This window comes from Episyrphus balteatus, chromosome 3, assembly GCF_945859705.1.
Source record: "Episyrphus balteatus chromosome 3, idEpiBalt1.1, whole genome shotgun sequence".
In the NCBI taxonomy this organism is placed as follows: Eukaryota; Metazoa; Arthropoda; class Insecta; order Diptera; family Syrphidae; genus Episyrphus; species Episyrphus balteatus.
The window spans coordinates 29,494,106-29,520,768 of NC_079136.1; the positions used below are offsets into that span (position 1 = coordinate 29,494,106).

Consider the following 26,663-nt stretch of genomic DNA (forward strand, 5'->3'; position numbering starts at 1 on the left):
TAACGTATTTACTTTTTCTTCTTATTAAATAGAAAGAGCAATAGTCAAAACGTTAACGAACGTTAACAAATAAACATTAGATACAACTTTGGAATTGATGGAACTGATTTAGTTCAGGGTATAATTTTAAACGGTCGGCTTTTTTTTACCTTAATAGTATGTTATCACCTACCCTAAATCTGAGATTTAGCTAAGAAGATTTAGATTTTGTCATGACGTCCGTTGGTCCGTGCGTCTGTGCGTCGCAGTCGGTCGGTGCGTCCATCTGTATATGAAGCTGCAGCCTGAAGGGGTGGACGGATTTTCTTGAAATTATACGGATGATTTTTTAGTAATTTCCAAAGTTGTTTTTTTTTTTTGTACCTAATGTATCTGTTTTAGAAAGTGTACCTACCATACAAAATTTTTGAATTATTGCAATTTTCTCGAAATTGGCTCTAATGATTTTTATTGAAATTGGTGTGAGGAATGATCTAAGCTATTCTAACAAAACTACATTCTTATTTTTTCTCCAAAAATTCGGATAGTAGAAATATTTAATTTTTGTTTTTTACGTATATTTCGTTTAATGCTTGACAGATTTTATTTAAACTTTACAGATAGATATTTCTTATCATTCTTAATGATTTTGTGTATTAAAATTTTCAAAAACTTATATGTCAGGAAGGTTCTTAGTTTTATCTTTGATTTGATACGAAAACACAGGACTTTAGCAAAAAACTCACGTTCAGCACTTCTGACCTTAAAGCGGGTTGTATGGCAAATCTGCCAAGCTTTGACGCAGGAATCTTCAAAATTTTGAACGATATAACCTTTAATTTGACACCAATATTGTCTTTAAGCTCTTTAAGCATTGCATGCATAAATGCACTTTACGACACCAATCGCGGTTTTCTTAATTACTAATAAATCATCTTTCACTTCCAATTTTAAATTTCCTTTAGCTCTATGAGTAAAGCATTTCTGCAGTTTGCAGCCCGGTCTATATTGCTAAAAAAAACCCTTAAATCATGCATAACATCATTCGGTTATTTCAAAATAAAATTTAAGATATAAAATTTTACTTTCATTTCTCTCGAAAAAACACCCTTTCTCCTTGGATATTTGAATCTACTATTTTGGTTGTTGGTTATCATATGAACAATGCATCACTTTCAAAAAATTTTACAGCTTTGCGTTATGTTCACAGGGTTTTTCAGTTCTAAATCAAAACCTCTTATTTTCTTCAAAAATTTCCTTCTCACGTGAAAAATTAACATAAACTTTCTTAATTTTTCATTGTATTAGGGATACCATTATTTTATCAGTTTTTCGCATATATTTACTTTTCATAACAAAAGGATTATATTTTTTTTAGGTGATCCTTTCGATTCGTCATTCAAAAATACCTTGAAACAATGTGTCGTTTGGCCAGATTGCATGAACATACATTTTCAAGCTTTATCGACGGGGTACGCAGAGACCAGAGAACACCGTTGGGGGGACTTTGAAGTTTGAACCTTAATTTTTACGGGCTCCACGTTTTAAATTTTATTTCCAATAACTTTAATATCTGAACAAAATGAATACAAAATAAATACGTATACGCCACAGTGTATGTGGACAACTTGCAAGTTATGTGGATTACAAGGAAAGGGCCCTACCATATTCTTTACAGTCGTAGGCCCAAGTTTATTAAAACCTTTCCTTCGAGAAAGGAAACTACCACAACACATTGATATTTATTTTAGCCATCAAAAGACACCCTACATATATCCTAGGAACTTCCTACATATTTAGTTCCATAAAGTTCTTGAAAAGTGGCTTTCAAAATCCATACTAAATATTTAACGCTGGTTATAAAGAATTAACTTCTTGTTCCCCTTTTCAAATGTAAATCGTTTCATATTTATTATAATCCTCTATTTCAGCAATGGAAGAAAATGTCCTTGCGCATATGAGGCGGAGCCAATATATACCATTCCGCCATCATCCCCATTTTGGTCGATCAAATAAACTAATTGAATAATTTCCATCCACCCTAAACCTCATGAAATTTTATGATAAACCGCGATAATTAGTCGTATTTGTATTTTAACGACTCTATCCACACAGTACGATTATTTTAAGGCATAATTCAAGTGTTATTTTCTGAGACACTAAAATCGCCCTACAATTACAATAGGAAGAGAATGAGTATGATAAACAAGGATTAAGGAGGAGTTTTGTATACTACCCTCTCATATTACAAAAGGATAACGATAAGGGATGATAGTCCATTCCAACCAATAAGAGGTGTGTCGCACGTCGACGTCACACAAATTATCATCACTTTTTCTAACCAACTGCACAAAACACCTGACACCTCGGAATCCATATGTCTGGCTTGGCTCTAGCTCTGCTGGTCTGTGGATGACGATGAATGAAGTGACGTTCATGATTTTTATAGTGTGATGATACATCCTGTCAAAGTGTTATTTGGGTGGTAATTTAATACACTTTGCGTACGCCTTTATAGATAGATTCTTATACCTCATGTCTAAGTCGGTGGTGGTGGTTGTGTCGGTTAATCACACGGATTGGATACATATCATCATCGTTGAACATCAGGAGATTATTATGAAACGGGTGTCAGGAAGCAAATTTTCTTCCTTCATTCCCCTTACGGCCGGTGACTGCGAGCGAGGGTGGTATTTGGTATATCGTGTTGATGGATGGTTCGTTATGGCTTGCCGTTGTCGAGAGCCTTGTTTTATCGGTCAGGTGATAAGTTGAGGATACTCGTACTTTCTTTTGCATTGAAAAGGCAAAAAGGATTCGCCAGTGGTCAGTTCCTTAGAAGCGGTCGTTTAAAGAGCTTATACGTGCGGATGTCTTTCGATATTTTGATGTGATTTTTTTTTTGTATCTATCTGTTTTGTGTGTCATTTTTATAAATATATGCATAAATAGTATTAAAAATATGCAGCCGATTAATAATAAAGGGTTTCAAAGAGTTTCACCGAATTCTCTATTAGGAATGAATTCATCCGTTGTGCCAACACATAGACCTTCGTCGCCGCGGCAATTTTTCGAACGTCTTTACGGGCATTTAGAAACAACTCCAACGGTGAAAAATAGTAATGAAAGTCCGAAACATTCGAATCAGCCAATGGAGGTGATAAAAAGTGACGACTTTACAAAACAAAAATTTGATCATTCGTATCAAAGTGATTTAAGTTCGTCACCCGATATAGTTAATGATGAAAGGTTGGTTTAAGAAAGAAATGATGTTTGTGAGAGTTTTTTTTTTTAATTTACCAATTCCTATTGTTGTAGGCAATGTGATAATAATTCTGTGTATTCCAACTATCCAACGGATTCATCTGTAAATGGTTTTAATCCGAATCATGGTCCATCGGGTCAAATTCCCTATTTATCGGATAGATTGCATGGTAAATCGGCTTTTGGATTTCCTTCGGATTCACATTTTCCCGTTGGACTAACAGCTTTTCGTAAGTCTTTAAATCAATCATTAAAAATCCTAGTTTTAAGTTACTTTAAATTATTCTCAAGACCTGTTAGCAGTAACTAAGCAGGAGAAGGGTACAGGATACTTTAAAAAACTGTATTGTTAATGCATTTTGTTTGTAATAAGCCCACTAGGCACTACAAGAATTTCGCATCTTATTCATCCAAATAAAATACCCATCCACGAAAAAAAAAAAAAAAAAAACATTTTATGTTATCATCCAAATTCACTATGTCCATCATGTGCATTTTGTCTAAAAACAAGCAAAAAGTAGTATCATTTAAAACAATTCTGAACTTATGCCATTTTAATATCTTCAGGGTGTTGCTCTGAAATAAAAGTGAGAAATTGAGTTTTCATAAAACATGGAACTGTTAATTCATTTGGAGCAAAATGGCGAATGAAATAAAAAATATTTTGATTAATTAATTATTTCTTATTATTAGGCAATGTTTTAGTGAAAGAATTGTAAAAAACAAAAATCAATTATGAGCGGAGGAAGCAAAATACTGTTGCAAGTCGGGATTAATCGAAATTTCCCAAAAACTGCATTAAATCGAAAACCGTAAAGATTTGGGATGAACAAGTTACCAAATTATGGCATTTTAATATCTTCAGGGTGTTGCTCTGAAATAAAAGTGAGAAATTGAGTTTTCATAAAACATGGAACTATTAATTCATTTGCAGCAAAATGGCGAATGAAATAAGAAATATTTTGATTATTGAATTATTTCTTATAATTAGGCAATGTTTTAGTGAATGAATTGTAAAAATCAATTATGAGCGGAGGAAGCAAAATACTGTTTGCAAAGTCGGGATTAATCGAAATATCCCAAAAACTGCATTAAATCGAAAACCGTAAAGATTTGGGATGAAAAAGTTACCAAATTCTGAGAGACCTAAAGTTGACCTATCAGCATACTTCGTTTGATCCATTACTTTTGGGACACCCTGTATAAATAAATTCCATTTGAATAAAAAATAATTTAAAAAAAAGGTGTATGGCGTATACGTACTTTTTTTCTTGAAAATAAAAACAAAATAGTTTGCCCACAAATTATTGGACAGCAGAGATAGACCAGGGTCGATAATTTTTGAAACCAAAAAAAATCATAGTAGAATGAAACCCATTGGAAAAGGAGGTGAATATGATGAAAATTAAAGGAAAAATAAATTACGGGCGAGCCGAGTTCGGGAAGTGGGTGGGTTGAGTTTTTAATGGTAAAAAATGGTATATCTCGATTTCCGGCAAAACTACAAGTCCTATAGAAAAAAGTTGTATGACAAAGTTGTAGGTAATAAAAAGATCTACAACTTTTGTATCAACAATTTTTTCACATAACCTCAATATTTATGTGAAAAATTAAAAAAACCGAGTTTTTGGTTTTTTATTTTTATCTTTTTCAAAAACAAAAATTTTTCTACGAAATTTGGTGAAAACTTACCTTATTATATCCCAAATACAATTTAATTTATTTAATTTAAAATATTTATTTTTTAACCTTTTTTTGACTTAATACCAAAAAAACACCCTACTTTTCAATCGAAAATTCACGTGTCAAAATATCAGCTTTTTTCAAAAAATCGGTGGGTATTTTGTTCGTTAAAATCTCTACTTTCCAATAGTGTAAACAAAAATTTACATTAGTATACCATAGTAAATGTTCTCGATAAAAGCAAAAAGCTTGAATTCGAAAATTTTTTTATCATTATTTAAAATTTTAGACTATTTATTAAAATTTACACTTAAATTACTCAAAAACCGTAACATTAATCAATATTACATGAAATCCTACGTTTTTTGAGTAATTAAAGTGTAAATTTGAATAAATAGGCCAAAATTGTAAACAATGATAAAAAAAATTTTTCGAATTCCAGCTTTTTTCATTTTTTGCATTTTACTAAAACATGTTCTTTAGTATACTAATGTAAATTTTTTTTTACACCATCAGAAAATAGACATTTTAACAAACGAAATTCCCACCGACTTTTTGAAAAAAGCTGATATTTTGACACGTGAATTTTCGATTGAAAATTAGGGTGTTTTTTTGGTATTAAGTCAAAATAAGGTGAACAAATAAATATTTTAAATCAAATAAATTACAGTGTATTTGGGGCATAATAAGGTAAGTTTTCAATAAATTTCGTAGAAAAATTTTTGTTTTTGAAAAAGATAAAAATAAAAAACCAAAAACTCGGTTTTTTTAATTTTTCACATAAATATTGAGGTTATGTGAAAAAATTGTTGATACAAAAGTTGTAGATCTTTTTATTACCTACAACTTTGTCATACAACTTTTTTCTATAGGACTTGTAGTTTTGCCGGAAACCGAGATATACCATTTTTTACCATTAAAAACTCTACCCACCCACTTCCCGAACTCGACTCGCCCGTAATTTATTTTTCCTTTAATTTTCATCATATTCACCGCCTTTTCCAATGGGTTTCATCCTACTATGATTTTTTTGTACTTTTAAATGTTTTTGAAGGCATCGGCACTGGTCTAAGATATAAGGAGCAATAATTTTTTTGCATTGAGTTAAGGACTTAAAATATCTGAACAAGATACCATGTCCATGCCCATGGTATTAAAAAGCATATAAACTCGATTGAATAATAAAGACGCAAGAATATTTCAAAAACACAATTTAAAATTAATTTAAATACATTGCTACCAATGTTTTCATAACAATTTCAAATTAATTATTGAATAACACATAGCAAAATTGCACTTATTGAAATACAGTAAATACAAATGTTTAGGTACCTACATATTTACATAGTTTAAGTCAAACAAATTACAAGCCATCACCATGACTAATGTATAAAGGGAAATTCCTATTTTACCACGGAAGTCGTTGGTATCAGAAAAAATTATTTTACTCAGAAATAAGATATTCTGTAATTTTTAAGCTCCCTCTTTTGTTAAGTGCTTAATGTGCAATATAATTACTTGAAAAAATAAACATAAAATAGCCCAAAACTGGGATTTTCAAACATAAATGGTGTGTAGACAGTAGACTGGGCCAAAAAAATAAAATATTTTTTTTTTTGAAAGTTACTTCGAAAATCTTGTTCAGGATGATGAAAAAAAAATTTGGTGAAAATTTGAGCCGTTAAAAATAATTTTAAGAAGTCTATCATCGGTGTTTTTTATTTTTATACATGATATGATGTGTTACAACAGAACTGCTAGACGATCAAAGTAAAAAAAATTTCTGTTCATTTTTTCTTATATAAAATTAAATTTCCTACAAAAAAGATCTGATTGAAAATTTTCGTCAGACGAGCCGTATTCGAGTAATTAAGCTTTTTAAATCGAAGTGTTTTTTCAATTTGACTGTTTCACTTTGGAATTTTGTGATGAGCAAATAAGTGAATAGAAAAATAAAACCACGACAGATTCTTATAGGAAATTTAATTCTCTACAAAAAAGGTCTCTTAGTAATTTTCCATAAATTGAGTTCTGAAGAAGTTATTCACGATTTAAATCGAGAAAAAAATTAAAAAATCAATTTTTAAATCGTGAATAACTTCTTCAGAACTCAATTTAGGGAAAATTATTTAGAGACCTTTTTTGTAGAGAATTAAATTTCCTATAAGAATCTGTAGTGGTTTTATTTTTCTATTCACTAATTTGCTCATCACAAAATTCCAAAGTGAAACAGTCAAATTGAAAAAACACTTCGATTTAAAAAGCTTAATTACTCGAATACGGCTCGTCTGACGAAAATTTTCAATCAGATCTTTTTTGTAGTAAATTTAATTTTATATAAGAAAAAATGAACAGAAATTTTTTTTACTTTAGTCACGAAATATTTAAAATTTTAAGCTGAATAAATTTTTGTTAAACGTAAAGAAATCGAAATCATATGAAAAAAAGGTAAAAAGTTATTTTGATCTGTACAACATTGCCCTTAAAATTTGATGTGTTGATTACAACTTCAATGCAAAAATTAAAAAAAAACAGAAATCTTAAAAATAAATTGGCGAGAAGGACTTGATATGTATATTCATCTGTTATTTCATAACTTCAAAAACACATTATTTTGACAAAGGGGGTTTCGATGAAAGAGTCTTGATCGTCAGCTAGTTAGAAGCTTTTTGACATTATATAAAGTTTAATATGATATACACTCTAGATACAAAAGGAAAAACAATTTAATGTTAAAATAAAAACAAGTTCAAAAACGTAAAAATTACGATTCAAGAAGTATTTACGAAACAAACAAATATTTTCCTAAAAAAAAACAACCTTTAGGTACGTAACTTTTTTCAGCGTATTGAATATTAAGTAATGATGTTAAACTTTGCAATATACTTTATAGCGTTTTTATCTACTTCTGACTAAGCAGAATCAGAAAAAAATCACAAAATACTACAATTTAAAGAAATATAAATCTAAAAGAAAAATGAGAACATTGTTTTAATTCAAAATTGTTCAAGTTTTCAAAAAAAATGCTCTGAAAATCACGTAACTGCATGCAGTTTTGTGCCTCGTGGTGCAACTACAGAAAGATGTTTTTGAATATTACCTACCTTATATTTTATGGTTGTTACTGTCTTTTTCGAGTTAAAATACAGAATTGAATTTATCGTTCACAGAAATGTTGCTTAAATTTGTCTAATTAAAAAAACTTACTGCACTATAGATGCACTTCATTTTTATCCAGTTGTCATTATATCTCTTTGATTAAGGCAAATTAATGTTAGAATGCATTGTTTTATTAGGATAATTGCCATACGTCCATGACTATCCTCTGAACATTGTAACTTGTTTTGTATTTAAAATATATATGCTAATTTAATAGACGATAATTACGGTACTACAAGGAGATCGAGGCATCCTGCAAACTCAATAGTTGTAAGGTAATTTTCGTAACAATAAAGTTTTTTATGTTATGAAAAAGTTATACAAAAATATACTTTTTATTTAATTAATCAGTACTTTATTGTTTTATTTTAAAATTATAAAAATAAAATTATACACACAATCCTTTACTTTTTTAATCTTTTTTATCATTATCTCTGCTTTGAATATACTTCAATTCTATACTTAGAAACATTTTTAAATTTGGATCACTTATTTTGTTTAAAATTATTTCGCGGGCTTTTTCATTATTTCCTTCGAAAAGCTTAGATAACTCTTCAGCATACGCAATCCAAACACAATTTGCACATCCGGACATACAACAAGTTGTCGGTTCCGGTGGAAGCTAGAATCAACCAAAAAAATATAAACACGTTTACTCAAATGAAACAATTTTCCCAACATTTGTTCATATACAAACCTCTATATCTTCCGTTTTTTTATTTGACAATGTCCCTATTGTAGTGTTCAGTCTTCTGATAATGGTTCTCAATATTTGGCCACTCAGGTTGTGAGATACTAATATACGCATTATCTGAAAAAAAAAAAAAAATATTTAAAAAAAAGTATTAAAGCAGATGGGAATAATATTTATGGGATTATAAATCGTAATCCCAATAAGAAAAAATCGAATCCAATATTATGAATAAAAAACTTCTTAAAAAAAAAAATACGGTAATGTTCCGGAAAAACGAGAAAAAACGGATACGTTTAAGTTATGATGAAAAAAATTACACAAAAAAATCATATTATCCATAAGAGATATCGAATTTCATAATATCCGATCAATGAAGATGGGCAGGGTAACTCATTCATCGAGGATTTCTTTTGAACATATTTTAAATAAGTATTCGACCAAGGGTATGCGACAAAAAAAAGTGATTTCACCAATCGCCTTTTTTTTTGTTATTTTTGTCATTTGGTTTAAAGCAAAAAATAAAAAAAAAAGGAAATCACTTTCGGTGGCCATATGTGGTTCGATCGATTATGGTATTGCTGCCTTGTGGTACAACCTGTTAAACCCTATTGTTGTTTAAAAACAAAAGGGGACCTGACTTACATATGTATAGTTCTTGATTTTGAAAGTTTTTTTTTTAAACAAACAAATATTGTTGTGAGTGTTTATTTGAAGTCAATGTTGTAGGTATGCAAAAAAATTATTGAAATCGATCTAAAGAGGAAGCCATCAAAACGACAAATTGCAATGAGCATGTATCGAATAACCGTATATGTTTGTCTTTGTTGTGTAAAAACACCAGGAATCTTTTTTTGTAGACAGACAGACTTGGACATGTCAAAAAGGATTTACCACAAAGACATTGAGTAGAAAATCAAAAATATTTATCGAATGTCAGGTGTCAGGAGTTAAGGTGCTGCTTGAGCAATGAGGGTGGAAATAAAAATTATGAAAAAAAAAAGTTGTTGTAGGGATCGCAATTTGGTGAAGGCTTCTGTTGAATAATGACAGGATTTTAATTTATGTATTTTATACAACAAAATTTACTTGCTGTTCAATAAAACAAATTCTTTCATTAAAATAAATAGATTAAATCAGATACTGTTTTGTCATAGCTTTCGAGGATTATTTCATCAAATTTTGTTCGAAATTTAGTTTTTTTAGGATGCTTTCCGAAACGCCCACTTTAATAAGGAATAATAAGGAATATTTAAAAACATGAAACATTAATCACCAGATTTTACAATAGGGGAAAATTGAAATGAAATTTTTAAAGTGGAGTCGTCTTATACACTTATGATTTTGTCATAGTAAGGCTCAGTAATATATTCTTGTCAAAAAGGAAATTTCCACTCTATGTTTACCTATTAACGCGCGGAAAAGAAGTATAAATTCAAAAATTTCAAGTATTTTTTAAATTTAGAATCATGACTTATTTTTATAAAGGTGCGTAATTAATTTTGAACATGTAGAAACAGTGAGTTCACTGTGGCATATGAGTACTCAAAACATAAGGTATTTGTATTTCATTCAATTAATTTGTAAAATTGTTAAAAACGTTCTTTGAAGTGCTTCGAGTTCTTCAGCCCAAATTGCTCCACTTAATTCGTTATTGTAATTGATGACATGAGCTTTGAATTAATATAGATGTTAACACATCGTTAAACTTGTTTGCCGGTGAAGAAGGGAAATCAAAAATTTGAAATAGGTGAGCTCACTTCGACGGCGGTAAATACATCTTAGGGTGGGTCAAAAAAATCGAATATCTTTTTTTTTATCTTATTTCTTTCTTAAATTTGTTAATGTTTTTGAAGGCATCGGCACTGGTCTAAAATTGAAAAATTATAAATCAAACGGGCAAGACATATTTTTGTAGAAAACATATTGCTCCACAAAAAGGTCTTCCTTACTTTTTTCATTAATCTAATAACTTGAAAGATATTCGAGGTAAAAAAAAAAATTAAACGTTTAAGAGATCGTCCTTTAAGGTTCGTCCTTTTCAAGACATATTTATTGAGTTTTAAAATATTGAAACAAAACAAAAAAAAATCACCTATAACAAGAAATCTATTTTGAATAATAAGAAAGTCAGAAAGACGTTAAAGGAAAGTATTAATTTTATACATATTATACGTCGACGCAATATTAGCAAATTACACTGGTCTAAAAAATTTATTTTTTTTTTATTCAGAACCAAAATATATTTTTCTGGAGGTTTTAAGGTTGTAAATCTCGAATCCGAAGCCAGAAAATTTGTATTTGTTTCCTGAAATATTACCGTTAGAAAAAGCATAAACACGTTTTTTGACTGTTTTTGAGGTTATGCTTTAATATATGGTGATTTATTTCAACAAATTTTGTAATAGTGTCTACAAGAACTATTTTTCTTATTTAAAAAACTGTTAAAATCTTTGTGATATCTTTTTATTGCCCGAGATATCTTGCAAAGATTATTCTAAAGTTTAAGTTACTTGTCAACAATATTTTTGCCATAAGAAAGAAGATATACTTACTTTGCAGAGGGTTTTAGGGGTGCTGCACAAGAATCCAAAGTCAGAAAAATTTTATTTGTTTCAATTTTTGAAATATGTACCTATTACTGTTAGAAAATAAAAAAAAAAGTTTTTTTTAGAACAGTATTATTTCAAAAAGGGAGGCTAGTAGAATATCTTTGACTCCGGATTCGAGTTTAGAACCCTTAAAACGATAAGAAAAGTATATTTTGGTTCGTGTTGCAAAAATCTTGTTGACCAGCTATTTAAACTTAAGATTAATATGAGTTAGTCTTAAGCTTATTACCTTTAACTTAAGATATCTCGGGCAATAAAAGATATCGCAAATCAGTTTTTGAAAGAAGAAAAACAGTTTTTTAATATAAAAATTCTCAAGTTTTGTTCAACTCCGAGTGAAAAAAATGGACCTTAATATTCTAATTATGTTGAAATAAATTATCACACATTAAAGCATACTTTCAAATAGTCAAAATACCGTTTTTGCATTTTCTAACGGTATTTCAAAAACGAAAACTAATAAATATTCGTGTTGAGCATTATTAAAACCTTCAGAAAAGTATATTTTGGTTCTTGGTTAAAAAATCTGATCGATCAGTGTTATCAAACTAAGACCTATTGCCTACTCAAAGGAACAAATTAACGTAAAATAAAACTAAAAGAAAGATAGAATTTCTGAATTAAAATTTAGTTGAAAGATATTACGTTTATTTAGGTTATTTATCATACGGGGAACGGGGATATCGTTTTAAAAATGCACTTTTTATCTAATAAATTATCACGAACATAAAATTCCAGGTCATTTAAATAGAATCAAAAATGCTTGTTTACCATTTTTTTCCACCAAACTGCGACCACTTAATACCAGAGTATCTAAACAAAATTAGGGTGCAATAAATGTTATGTATATGAGGGAAATGATTGTGTAAACACGAACATGACAATGATCTAGAGAGAACAATTAATTAAATTATAATTCATCATAGATGATTTATTTAACCAAGCGTCTGATACGTTCGTGATTGAGATATTGCATTGCCACAAAACCATTTATAAACTCCGTTCATCATTCTCCAAACAATAAACCACCCTCTCCCATTTTCAAAAAAAAAAACTTCTTTTGCTGCTTTTGCCTCCCTTAAGAAGTACAGACGAAATTTCAAATTTCCGGAGATTAATTTTATTTTATTGTTAAATGTCTGATAATTTCTGTGGGAATGTTATACAATTGTTTGCATAAGGTTGATCAGAAGGTTTTACGACGACGACACAAAATCATGAAAAAAAAACAGTGTTATCTTCCCTTCGTATAATCGAAATGTTTTTGTAAACCTCTACTTAAAAATGGGTTTATATCACACCCCATTATTGTGGTGATTATCATCATAATATATTGCCATTGATAGGTATATATGTATGTGATGAAGAGTGTTGGATTGGATGAGTAAGTTTGATTTTAATGCATTGATAAATCTTGAGTTAAACTAAGTGAAAGTAATTGACTGTTGTGATGTTCTTATGATACATTTTATGATAATTAAAATTCAATTGGTATTGTTCATTATGACAAGGCGTTGATGTGGACTGTGATTTAAAATCTACCCTTACACAAATTCGCATGTTTTGTTGTTTTCATTTGTGTATTTTATCAGATTATATTTTGAAGTTATAAAATGTATATTGCTACTAACCCTTAATTTTTATTTTTTTTTATATTTAAAGTTGCCAGACGTCGTCGAAAAGAAGGTCGACCCCGACGACAACGAACAACTTTTAGCACAGAGCAAACACTCCGGTTAGAAGTAGAATTTCATCGTAACGAATATATATCAAGAAGTCGAAGATTTGAATTGGCAGAGAATTTGCGACTGACAGAGACACAAATCAAAATTTGGTTTCAAAATCGACGTGCCAAAGATAAACGCATTGAAAAAGCGCACATCGATCAGCAATACAGGTAAGAATAATTAAACTAATGTAACATAATTTTTTACTTGCGATATAGGTACTATAGGGCAAGTTTAGGATTCGTAAAAAAAATCGAGATAACAATTTTACATGACATTACGATGATGGAGAATGCCAAAAAAGTGGGTCCGGCAATTCTGTCTGTCTGTCTGTCTGTCTGTCTGTCTGTCTGTAAGAACCTCGAGCTACAGCCTAAACTACTGGAGCTATTTTCTTCAAACTTGGTAGTTAACAGTTTTTGGTGATTCCCTAGAGGAGAAATTGAAATTTTTTTTTTAGGACCAAAACTAACGGTACCTGTCATGTAACGGAAATACAAAAGTTAGTTTTTTTCAAAAACGGCTCTAACGATTTTGATTAAATTTTTTGTGTGTAGTAAAGCACATAGAAGCTTTCTTTGGAAATAAAAAAAATATTTTTTCTACAGTTATTAACTGTACCTGCCATAGAACCGTTTTTTTGATTTATGAATTTCTCGTAAACTACAAAACAGATTTCGACCAAAATTTTTATACAGAAAAGTTTAAGCAATTATTTTTTAAAAAAATTTTTAATTTTTCAAAAAACACATTTTTGGATTTTTAAAAAATATTTCAAAATTTTTTTTTGAAAATTCAATTTTTTGAAAACGGGTCGGTGAAAAATTTTGAAATTCCGTTTTTAGGTGTAAATTAATTATTTCTTCGAAATGGCATACAAAGTTTTTTTTTGAAAAATGTTAGAAAATTTTTATACAGGGTGTCCCAAAAGTAATGGATCAAACGAAATATGCAGATAGGCCAAATTTAGGGCTCTCAGAATTTGGTAACTTGTTCATCCCAAATCCTTACGGTTTTCAATTTAATGCAGTTTTTGTGAATTATCGAAAAATCTCGACTTTGCAACAGTATTTTGCTTCCTCCGGTCATAATTGATTTTTGTTTTTTACAATTCTTTCACTAAAACATTGCCTAATAATAAGAAATAATTATTTAATCAAAATATTTTTTATTTCATACGCCATTTTGCTGCAAATTATGTAACAGTTCCATGTTTTATAAAAACTCAATTTCTTACTTTTATTCGAGAGGAACATCCCGAAAAAAAATTGTATGGTGTGATACTGGTTTATTATTTTAAAAACTTGCCGTGTTATTGCACTTTTCAAAAATGTATACAAATTTCCAAAGTTCAAATTAGAACGAAAGATATTACAATTTTAATGCAAAAAAACAGGGGTTTTCAGAGCAAAATAACAAACAAAAATCGAGGCTTTTATTCAAAAAGAAATAAACAAACAACAGTCGAGGAAATGTGTTTATTTTTCTTTGTTATTTTTCCCTGAAAAGTCCTGTTTTGTTGCATTAAAATTGTAATATCTTTTGTTCTAACTTCAAGTTTGGAAACTTTTATACATTTTTGAAAAGTGCAATAACACGGCAAGTTTTTAAAATAATTAACCAGTGTCACACCATACAAATTTTTTGCAGTGTGTTGCTCTGAAAAAAAATTAAGTAATTGAGTTTTTATAAAACATGGAACTGTTAATTAATTTGCAGCAAAATGGCGTATGAAATAAAAAATATTTTGATTAAATAATTATTTGTTCTTATTAGCCAATGTTTTATTGAAAGAATTGTAAAAAACAAAAATCAATTATGACCGGAGGAAGCAAAATACTGTTGCAAAGTCGAGATTTTTCGATAATTCACAAAAACTGCATTAAATTGAAAACCGTAAGGATTTGGGATGAACAAGTTACTAAATTCTGAGAGCCCTAAAGTTGGCCTATCAGCATATTTCGTTTGATCCATTACTTTTGGGACACCCTGTATATAAAAAATTATTTTTTAAAAAAACCGCTCTAACGATTTTCGAAAATTTTTTTCTGAAAATTCCTTTTTATACAAGAAATAAAAAACGGTATTTAATTATTTATAAAATCAGATTTTATTTTTTTTTTTCACCACTTATGAAATTCCGTAAAAATATCAAATTTTAAATTTTCCTTTATTTTTATGAATGAAAAGCTTTAACATTAGACTAACTTTTACCATAAGAGCAAGTACGTGCGACCCCAGTCGTGCAATTTATTTTTTTTACTTATCTAAATCCTTAATACCAGAAACTATAGATTTTGAGATTACAGTAAAATATACTGTGTGACAAAAAAAAAGGGTAACAAAATATGCTCGGACGGAGACCTTTCACGTTTTATAGAAATTACTGATTACAAAACTGTATAGAAAAATTCCGTTTTTAGGACCTTCACTCCATTGCAAAAAATCCAGCTTCGTCAAATTTTTACCAATTTTAAATGTTTTTTAAATTTTTTAGTATTTTGAAAGACCTTTGCTAGAATGTATAAAACATGTTGAAAAATATGAACAATTTCACGAATTCCTTTCGTATCGTAAATTCGTTACGAATCCCGAAAACATAATCACATAATCCGGTACAGTTTTTTAAATACATTTTTTTTTTTAATTCTAAATTTGCGATTTTTAACTGAATCCTTCGCTAAGTTCTTTTTAACTTAACGAAGAAACAACAAAAACTAAGTAAGATACAAAAAAACAAACCCAAAAAAATTGATAACTGGTCGTTTCCATCGTTCAGGGCGTGAGAGTATTACTCAAAATTTTATGAATTATTTTACCATTATTCTATACTATTAATAGAATTTAAATTGAATATTGAGTAAAATGCATTATATTATTTTTAATACATACGTACATATTCAAATTTGTCTTAATATCCAATTTAAAACCGTTACGGGTGTGATCTTCCAAACACCTGATTTTGGAATAGTAAATAAAATTTACAAAATGTATTTAGATTTCAATTCAACTCCAGTACTCCTCATTCCAAAAATTAAACATAAAACGACGAAAAACTTAAAAAAAACGTTACATACAAATCTGAGAAACTAGCGAATTTTTAAACCATGTATTTCGTTAAATTAAAGATACATTCCGAATTTCTACTAGTTAAGAATGTCCCTAATAATTATAGTTTTATTTTTATTGAAATTACCCTTATTTTAAAAATAATCTCCAGTGGTATCATTTTTATTTTAACGACTACCTATTTTATTATCATCTATTTTCTATTTAATTCCCATAAAGCATTCAAATAATGATCAACACCCTATTTTATGTTTTTTATTTTTATTTTTCAGGAATTTCGTTGTTGCAAATGGTTTCATGACATCCATAATGGGACAAAATGTTTATCCCCCAATTATATCGAATCTTCATCAGCACTTCCATGCTCAAAATGGTCTTCCATCACGAATGGTTCCTGCAGTACCTATGTCCTCAACACCATCCACAAATCATCATCATCAACCACCACCACCAACATCCGCGCCTAATCGTAACGATCTAAATTACAATGAAATAAGTGGCTTTTATAAACATAACGCAGTTAACTCATGTTAGCAGTAATTTTATTGTTTAATTATGTTTACTTATACTTTTTATTACCTTTAATATTATTTTATGTAATTTTATATATCTAATTGTCGAAATTTCAAACTAATGAATGAACGCACTCAAGTGCATTAATGTCCAGTGCGGGGGCATTTATTTTGTATAAGTACCTTCGAGATACATTCAGTTTTCTATATTTTTGAATGAAATATTTCTTTTGTATCACAATAATAGAGATGTAAATAATTTTGATTTTCTTTTTTATATTGATAATAAGAATGATATTGTAAGTTTGATGCCTATTTCCAAGGAAATCTAAGATGAAAAAAAATAATAAAACGAGAAGAGTTACATATTACATGGAAGCGTGATTTTGATTTCTATTGTTAACTTTTCAGCATCGTGGATTTAAATTGGTTTTAGAAGGGGAGAAATCGCGGCGAATGAATTGCGAATGCAACAAGGGATGAAAACAATCTAAATATGATAATTTGCTTTTTGCAAGGTTGATTTTGAAAAGATTCCTGAATTCTCAAGAAAGATGTGCTAATTACTGGAAAAAAAATACTGCGGCAGCACAGTATTAATTTTGCACTAAGCATAAAAGATTCATTTTTTTAAGGTTTAAAAGGTAGGTAGGTACGAAACATAATAGCTGCAAAAAAAACTTCATTCAAGGACAACTTTAATGTTAATTTGGGTTTTTGAGAATAGAAAAATGTATTTATAATCGTACAAAGAAAAACAGTCACCTCATGCTCTCCTCATATGCAAGGTCTACTAAAATGGCGCCCTGAAGAGCTATCATAAAATTTTTTTTGCATCCAAATTTTTCATCATTCAAACATTGAAATGGGAACGTATTATTTACGAATTTATTGGTACATTTTCTCTTTTTGGACCATTATACGAAGTATGACTTGGAAATAATTGTCGTGGGAAACTCGAAATACAACAAGACATTCGGTACCTGAAGTTATCTGGATATTTGGAACTTCATATTCGGAAATATATGTTACTATTTGGTCACAAGAAATTCACGAACACATGACTTATTTGGTACGAATTAACCTTAATCATAACGGTGCAGTGCAATAACACCCACGGCCAGGTTTGTACACTGTACAATACATACATACAAAGTTTCTTTTAGATTCCCAGAAACTTTTTAATTTTGAAAAAAAAAATGCCTACATCGAACCTCCTATAATGCGCCCAAGCGGGGGGTTGCATGCCACCTCATACCTTCCTCAATGTTTATGGGTCAGTTAAAACTAAAAAAAAATAAGGAAAGGTCCACGGGTGCAATTGCCACGGGGTTAATGCACTGCGCCAACCATAACTGCCCCCCCCCCCCCCCCCCCGATGGCAAAAAAACAACATTAGGGCGTTTGTTATTTAGGTTTTTTTCGGGAATCAAGTTCCTAAGTTGCAAAACTGTTTCAAAATAATAAAAAAAAAAAAATCCCCTAATTTTTTCAGATTTTTATTTTGACGCTAGATGGCGCCCAAGAGGGTAAAAGTTTTTTCTCATTTGAAATAGGTATATATTGACTTATTAGGCCATTTTTTTAGGTATAGCCTAAATGTAAAACTTTTTGATGTAGTCCAGTGCATTTATAATTTGACCCAGCAGTTTGTACCACCCCCAAATTTTTTTTGCTCACTCGATAGAACATTGGCTGAATATCAATACCCTGATTTTTCGCACTCGAGAAATTTACTTTTCGGCCGCCATCTTGGATTTTAGTTTTTGTTGAATATCTCGATTTCTATTTATAATAAAAATAAAAATCTGAAAAAATTAGGGGATTTTTTTTTATTATTTTGAAACAGTTTTGCAACTTAGGAACTTGAATCCAGAAAAAACCCTAAATAACGAACGCCCTAATGTTGTGTATACAAGAAACGTAGGAAATTAAATTTCGCGTCTTTTATGTTTTGAACACTTTTTCGATATTCTGAATATTAAAAAAGTTACAAGCGAACAAAGTAAAAAAAAAAACAGAAAAAAAGTGACAATTTTAAAGTTTTGAGCACTTTTTATTAAAATTATGAAAAAACCTTCGCTATAAATACAAAAGTTATTAATACTTTTTTTTGTTAAAAATGCTTTTTTTTGTTTGTGTTTTTTATCTTTACTTTTTTCTTAATTTTTTTTTTTTACTAAATCTTGAATTTTAAATGATAAATGAGTATTTTATAGGTTTATGTTTATGTTACAAGAGAAAATTCAGGACCTGCAATTTTTTTATATTTAAGTCTCTTTATTTCGTAAAAAAGAGGTATTTTTTAACAAAAAAGTATTAAAAACTTTATTAATTATAGCGATACAAAAAAATTTGTATAGCAGAGTTGTAGAGAATTTTAAGGCAAATAATCTTTTCTCGATAAGTTTTTTCATAATTTTAATAAAAAGTGCTCAAATCTTTAAAATTGTCATTTTTTTCGGTTTTTTTTTTACTTTTTTGGCTTGCAAGTTTTTGAATACTCAGAATATCGAAAAAGTTTTCTTAACATAAAGACGCGAATTTTAATTACCTACGTTTCTTGTAGACACAACTTTTATGTAGCATAAATAGAAATCGAGATATTCAACCAAAACTAAAATCCAAGATGGCGGCCGAAAGGTGAATTTCTCGAGTGCGAAAAATCAGGGTAATGATATTCAGCCAATGCTCTATCGAATGAGCAAAACAAATTTGGGGGTGGTACAAACTGCTGGGTCACCCATATATGAACATCATAAATGCACTGGACTAATGTGGTTCTTTTCAAAAAGGTACCAACCATTTTTCTAGGACTAGGGGTTTAGTCAGGACATGTATGTCTTTTTTGGGTTTTATTTTTTTATTTCATGCTACTCATATGCTTGTTTTAATAAAACATGCTTGGTTTAATAAACCCAAAAAAGACATAGGTACCTGGTACATGTCCTGACTAAACCCCTAGTCCTAGAAAAATGGTTTATAAGTTTTTGAAAAGGGTGTTTAATATAGAATAGAACCTCATCAAATTTTTAAATTTAAGCTATATCTAAAAAAAATGGCCAAATAAGTCAACATATACCAATTTCAAATGAGAAAAAACTTTAACCCTCTTGGGGCGCCATCTAGCGTCAAAAAAAATCTGAAAAATTTAGTGGATTTTTTTTATTATTATTTAGAAACAGTTTTTCCACTTAGGAACCTGATTCAAAAATAACGAACACCCTAACCAACATATGTAGATTTAAAAATCTTTTTTATCACTGTAAAAGTAACAACTGCAACTGTTTAAATTAATGCTCTTGATTTCGACCGGGTATTACCCGTCCTCACAAATACCCGGGTACTCGGGTACCCGAGTTTTCGGGTATTACTCGAGTACCCGGGTATTCGGGTACCCGGGTAGTTCGGGTACCCGGTAGTTTCATGTATTATAATACCCGAGTACCCGTGTACCCGGGTACAATAAAGCCATTTGTTTGTTTTATTTTAAAGCGTTTGATTTAAGAGTATTAGGGCCATGGGATCTATGATGGGTGGAAAATTTTTTTTTACCATAAACCAAAAATGATTGGTATATTCTAAGCTACAATTTAAGACAGTAAACACTAACGTTAGGTGTGTTTTTTTGTTTATCTATATAGATTTTGTGCAAAAAAACGACATCTGGATTTTTGAAATCCATGCAAACATTTGGCACCACTGTACATACACTTTGGCAGCTGTCTGTCAAAAATGTTGCTGTTGTTTTTTTTTTATTTTAACTCCGAAGTGGGGAGACCATTACATCCATGTTGGATACATAAAAATATTTTCACAAAAAAACGAAAACCATTTGTATGGCCATGGCATCCATGTTGGATTCAAAAAAATTTTTTTTTCACTTAATATTTTGGAAAATTTTTAAAAATCAAAATAAACAAAATGAAAGGTATCTTTGCACACGGCAAGGACCTTTCTCCGGTGGGCATAGTTCGGCCACCCAGAGGAATGGAGACGATGCGGATATTGCATCTTTTGATTTATGCTAGTAAACCAAGTTAAAACTCTTTTTGACGACAATTCTTTGCTTTGACTGGAGAACTGCTTTGAATTTAATTTTTACCTTCAATCTTATACCTATGGTGTGTTATTTACCGTTTAAAATGCTCAGTATCAACAATTTTCCTAACAAATACTTTTTTTTTCTTTTGATACACGAGTACCCGGGTACCCGGGTATTCGGGTAACTAAACAACCGGGTACCCGGGTACTCGGGTACCCGAATACCCGGCTACCCGAGTAATACCCGAAAACTCGGGTACCCGGGTATCAAGAGCTCTAGTTTAAATTAATTGTTTAATCAAACAAATCAATTTTATACTTTTCTCTTAACACTCTGCAAGTATTTACATTATGTAGTTGATACTAGGGTTGTAAAAATATCAATTTAAAAAAAATGGAATAGAAAAAAAATTGCATTTAAAATAAAATTTGTATTGCAAATTAAAATATTTTGCATTAAAAAAAATTATTGCAAATAAAAAAATGTCTGCATTGAAAAAAAACAATTTAATGCAAAATGTTTCCATTAAAAATTTTGTCTAATATTCCTCGTCCTCGAATTTCTTACAACTTTGACTATTTGAACATAGGGTCAATGTGGGTAAATGTAAACAATTCCATGTCTTTTTTTTTTCTTTGGACTTTAGATTTTAATATGTTTTCACGGAACAACTTGACAGGTATCTTCAAATGCAAATATGAAGTGATGGCAATTGAATCATTTATTTGCAAAACATGATAAGTCCATGATTTTAAATTTTTCAGGAGAAGAAAAAAACGTTCTATTTTCTTTTGATATGCGTAGAAAAATTTATAAAAAATATATTCTGTAGAACTCTTGCCTAGCTACAAAATACCGTTTCGTTTTTAATTTTTGGAGCGATAGCTCAAAAGATACAAATTAAAAACGCTTTTGGACTTATCATACTTTGAAAATAAACGGATGTGAAATTAGTTTTTAAATGGATATGCAATTTCGCTTTTAGCCCCAGTCTATCAAACAATTGTATTTGAGAATAAAATACAATGTCCGGACTAATTATTTAACTTTAAAGTAGCTTTAAACTTAAGATTTTCAGCCATTAATCTAATATACCATTTACACAAAAAGAAGCTGTTGTTTATTTTCAAAAGATGATAAGTCCGGGACTTATTCTATTTTTGATACTAAAAAAATATTTCGCGTAGCTGTAAAATCGGATATAGATGAAGTAGATACTTCATATTTTAAAGACAGACGTGGTTATCCCTGGAGTACAAATTTAGTCAAAAAAACGAATTTTGAAAAAAAGTGGACTTATCATGTTTTGCAAATAAATGGTTCAATTCTTCTTTATTAATATAAAGAAATATTTCCCAAATTGTTTAAATTACTGTCAAATATAGCATGTTTACAAATACCCCACCATGTTTCTGTTTTTTTTTTTACAAATTCGGGGTAAATGTAAACGGTGGTTTAAAATTTAGAATTTCGTTTTTATCATATCGTCCCGTTTCTGCGTGAACCACGTATCTACAAAGCAAATTTTGTTCAGTTCTTAAAAGATATATACTGTAACGTTTTATTCCGGGTTCACAATAAAACTTATTTCGTTTATTTTAACTTCCACTTATCTTTCCGTTCAAATAAGAACACACTTTATTTCAAATCAATTTACTTTTATTATTCGCTCAAACAAACACACTTTTCAATCACTTTATTTACTACTAACAATTTCCAACACTTTATTTCACTTTGTACTGTACTCTTTCACATTCAAGATTAAACTGTATCCGGTCGGTGTCCACGCTGCCCTTTTATACCTGAAATTCGGAATTCGAGAATGTCTTCGAAGGTTCTCGTCTTTGCTTCTCGAAGCTTCCTTTCCAAGAGGGGGCGCTTCATACTTCCAGTCCAGTGGGATATTTTGGGATATTCAGCAGTCGAGGGAATTTCTTTGGATGCGTTCAGAGGGTAGTTTCTTAATTACTAAAGGTCCGTTCACATTTCTACCTTTACTGTAGCAGGTAGTGTGTTCAGACTTTTATCTTAAAAGTAGTTCGGTAATTCATCGTTACATTGCCCCCCTCTTAGGATTGTTCGTCCCGAACAACTCCATTGCTACTTTCACCATTATAACGATGTAAACGGTCACAATGAACTACCTTTAATTTGCCTCTTACCCCTCTCTGTATACGGTAAACCACGTCGTTGATTCTGGTTATTACTGTGTAAGGGCCTTCCCAGTTTTGTTGTAGCTTTGGTGATAGTCCCTTTTGTCGGTGGGGATTGTAAAACCACACAAGTTCTCCTTCTTGAAACCCTGTTGCTGTCGCTCGCGCGTCATATCTTGTTTTCATCCTGTCACTAGACGCTTTTATATTTGTCCTTGTCCGTTGGTGAATGTCAGCCAGTGTTTCTTTCAGGTTATCAACATACTCATCTATTTCCTGTGGCTCATTTGGAACACATCCGAATTTTATCTCACTTGGCAGCCGTATTGTAGAACCAAAAAGGACTTCCGATGGTGTATGTCCAGTGGAACTATGTGTTGCACTTCTATAAGCCATCAAGAATAATGGAATATGTCGATCCCAGTCTCGTTGATTATCGTTGACTACTTTTGACAGGTGTTCTTTAAGTGTCCTGTTAAATCGCTCAACCATCCCATCAGATTGTGGATGAAGCGGTGTTGTTCGCGTCTTCTTGATGCCAAGGAGTGAGCAAACCTCTTGAAAAATCTTAGATTCGAAGTTCCTTCCTTGGTCGGAATGAAGTTCCATGGGTACTCCGAACCTGCTCACCCAATGAAAGACAATCTTATCCACAACTGTTTTGGTTTCCTGGTTTGGGATGGCAAATGCCTCAGGCCACTTGCTGAAGTAATCCATCACTACGAGGATATACCGGTTTCCTTTGTTGGTTTCGGGAAAAGGACCTGCCACGTCTATTGCAATCCTCTCAAAAGGTGTGCCCACATTGTACTGATGCATCTTGCTTTGCATTTTTCTAGCTGGTCCTTTGCTAGCTGCACAAGTATCACATTTTCGGCACCACTTTTCAACGTCTTCTCTCATACGTAACCAGTAGAATTGCTGGCGTACCTTTTCCAGCGTCTTGTTGATGCCTAAATGGCCTCCAGAAGTTCCCTCGTGCATCTCTCGGAGAACATCATTAACCTTTGACTGAGGTACGATTAGTTGCATTACATAAGATTTACCATCTGCGGATTCCCACTTACGCCTGAGTAACCCTTCTTGCACATGAAGTGAGTCCCATTGTGCCCAATATGCTTTGAGATTGGGGCTTCGGTCGGAGATGTCGGCCCATTCTGGTTTCTCTTCATGTTCCTTCCATGCAAGGATGGGTTCGATGTCCGAATCTTCCTGTTGGGCCATCCTGAGTTCTTCATTACTCCAGCCGCAAATGGGATCAGCTCTCGTTCTTCTTACAGCGACAACTTCCTTTTCCTCTAGCCGTGTGCAATGCTTGCAGTCTTGCTTGCACGGGCGCCGAGATAATGCGTCTGCATTTGAATGTAGCTTTCCTCTTCGATGTTGAATCTGACATTGATACGTCTGGAGTATCTCGATCCATCTTGCTACTTGACCCTCTGGATTTTTGAAGTTCAAAAGCCAATTTAGTGCACCATGATCTGTGCGAAGAAGGAACTTCTGTCCATAGATGTACTTATGGAAGTGCTTTGTTGCCAATACCAGAGCTAGAAGTTCCCTTCTGGTCACGCAATAGTTTCTTTCTTGTTTCGAGAGTACCTTGCTGAAATAGGCAACGACCTTTTCTTCTCCGTCATGAACTTGCGATAAAACAGCACCAACTCCAACATTACTTGCATCTGCGTCAATGATGAATTGTTTGCCTGGAGTCGGATAGGCCAACACAGGAGCTTCACATAACCGTAGCTTCAGTTCCTGAAAGCTTTTCTCACACTCACCTGACCATTTAAAGGGTTTACCCTTCTCCGTAAGCTGGTGCAAGCTTTTGGCGATTCTCGCAAAATCCTTCACGAACCGTCGATAGTACGTTGCCAGACCGAGGAAACTCCGAAGTTGATGCTTGTCCTGAGGGGTTGGCCAATTCTTCACAGTGTCAACTTTTTCTGGATCAGTCATTACTCCTTGGGATGAGATGATATGCCCCAAATATTTAACCTCGGTCTTGAAAAGTGCACATTTCTTTGGATTTAACTTAAGATGTGCTTCTCGTAGCCTCTGGAATACAGCCTTTAGGTTTTCACAATGGTCATCAAATGTTTTCCCGTAAACGATGACATCATCCAAATAGACTAGGCAAGATTTCCAGGTTAATCCATTTAAAACGCACTCCATTAAGCGCTCAAAAGTAGCTGGGGCATTACATAGCCCAAACGGCATGACATTGAACTGCCACAGACCATTTCCTGTGGAGAAAGCCGTCTTTTCTCGATCTTCTGGATGGATTTCTACCTGCCAGTAGCCACTCTTCAAATCCAAAGTCGAAAACCATTGTGCTCCTTCCATTGCATCTAGAGTATCGCTGATTCTTGGCAGTGGGTAGCTGTCTTTCTTCGTCACATCATTCAGCCTGCGGTAGTCGACACAAAATCGAGTGCTTCCATCCTTCTTTTTGACGAGAACTACCGGTGATGCCCAAGGGCTTTTGGAATTTTCGATCAGCCCGTCTTTCTTCATTGTCGATATCATTTCTTCAACTTCACTTTGTTTGGCCAAGGGGAGACGTCTTGCTGGTTGACGAATCGGCCTAGCGTCTCCTGTATCGATTCGATGCTGCACCAGTTGTGTTCGGCCGTATTGCCCGCTGGGTGAAGAGAAGATATCAGCATATTCATGAAGAAGCCTTCCAGCAACATTAAGCTGATGTTGACTCAAGTTGTCTGATTTGAGAATTTGAGTCTTTAGTTTCTCAGAGTTCATAGTCATCTGTGTGTCCATCTCGTTGATCTTAGTTATTGCGGACACAGATTCACATTGCCCAACAACTTCTCCTTTCTTAAGCTTGATTGGGTACGGTTTGATGTTAAGTATCCGTACAGGTACCATGTTGTTCTTTGGTGCCACAAGAGTCTTCCCGATGATGATGTTTTCGGAACTTTGCTCAACTTCTGGTTCGACCATGAGGTATCGATGGTTTCCACAGTTCCCCTTTAACTTCGTCCACACAAAAACTTCTGAAGAAGGAGGCAGGCACATGTCTTCTTTGATGACAGTTCTAATTGTTGTTGAGTTTTCGCTGCCATAGACCATTGGAATCTCTACATTTCTGTATTTCAGGACTTGATTACCGATATCCAAAATGATTCCATGCTCCTTCATAAAGTCGATTCCAATGATGCACTCGTCACATATATCTGCCACCAAAAACACATGTAAAAACTTTAGTTCTGCTATACGGATCTCAAGACGAACTTCTCCGTACACTCTTGCTGCTTCTCCTGTGGCGGTCTTCAGACGATAGCTGTTGATGTTATGTAGCCACGTCATCTTTACCAAGTCTCTTCGTACAATAGAGGCGGTGGCACCGGTGTCAATTGTAGCCACGTGTTGGTTATTGTTTATGGTTGCCTCTACTGTCAGACTTTTGTTGTCTCGTTTAGTTTGTGAGACTTGAATTGTGGTTCTGGGGCCATCGATACCAGAAACCAGCTTCTGCCCCTCGAAGTTGGTTCTTACTCGTTTCCCGAATGGGAATCAAGTTGAGGATGAGTGTTGGTTGTATCGCTTACCTGTTGTTGGGCAATATTCCTGTTTCCACAGTGCTGGCAAGCACTTCTTCTTGGTGGCAATCTGCACTGCCGCTGGAGATGTCCTGTCTTGTTACAGTTCCAGCATCGAGCAGCTCCGTCTCGCTGGTTTCTTTGGAATGCGAGTTTTTGACAAGAGCATTCCTCCACTGTAACTTCTCTTACCCGATGAACGCCTTGAGAAG

At 32.1% G+C, this 26,663-nt stretch overlaps 1 protein-coding gene across 1 annotated transcript; it reads left to right on the forward strand.

Moving 5' to 3' along the window:
• Nucleotides 1-2,377: 2,377 nt before the first annotated feature.
• LOC129914364 (homeobox protein rough-like) lies at nucleotides 2,378-17,055 on the forward strand. Its single transcript, XM_055993570.1, has 4 exons — nucleotides 2,378-3,228; nucleotides 3,298-3,473; nucleotides 13,051-13,285; nucleotides 16,457-17,055. Exons 1-4 carry the CDS (start codon nucleotides 2,942-2,944, stop codon nucleotides 16,716-16,718), a joined length of 960 nt encoding a protein of 319 aa, XP_055849545.1. The 5' UTR covers nucleotides 2,378-2,941; the 3' UTR covers nucleotides 16,719-17,055.
• The last annotated feature ends 9,608 nt before the right edge of the window (nucleotides 17,056-26,663 follow it).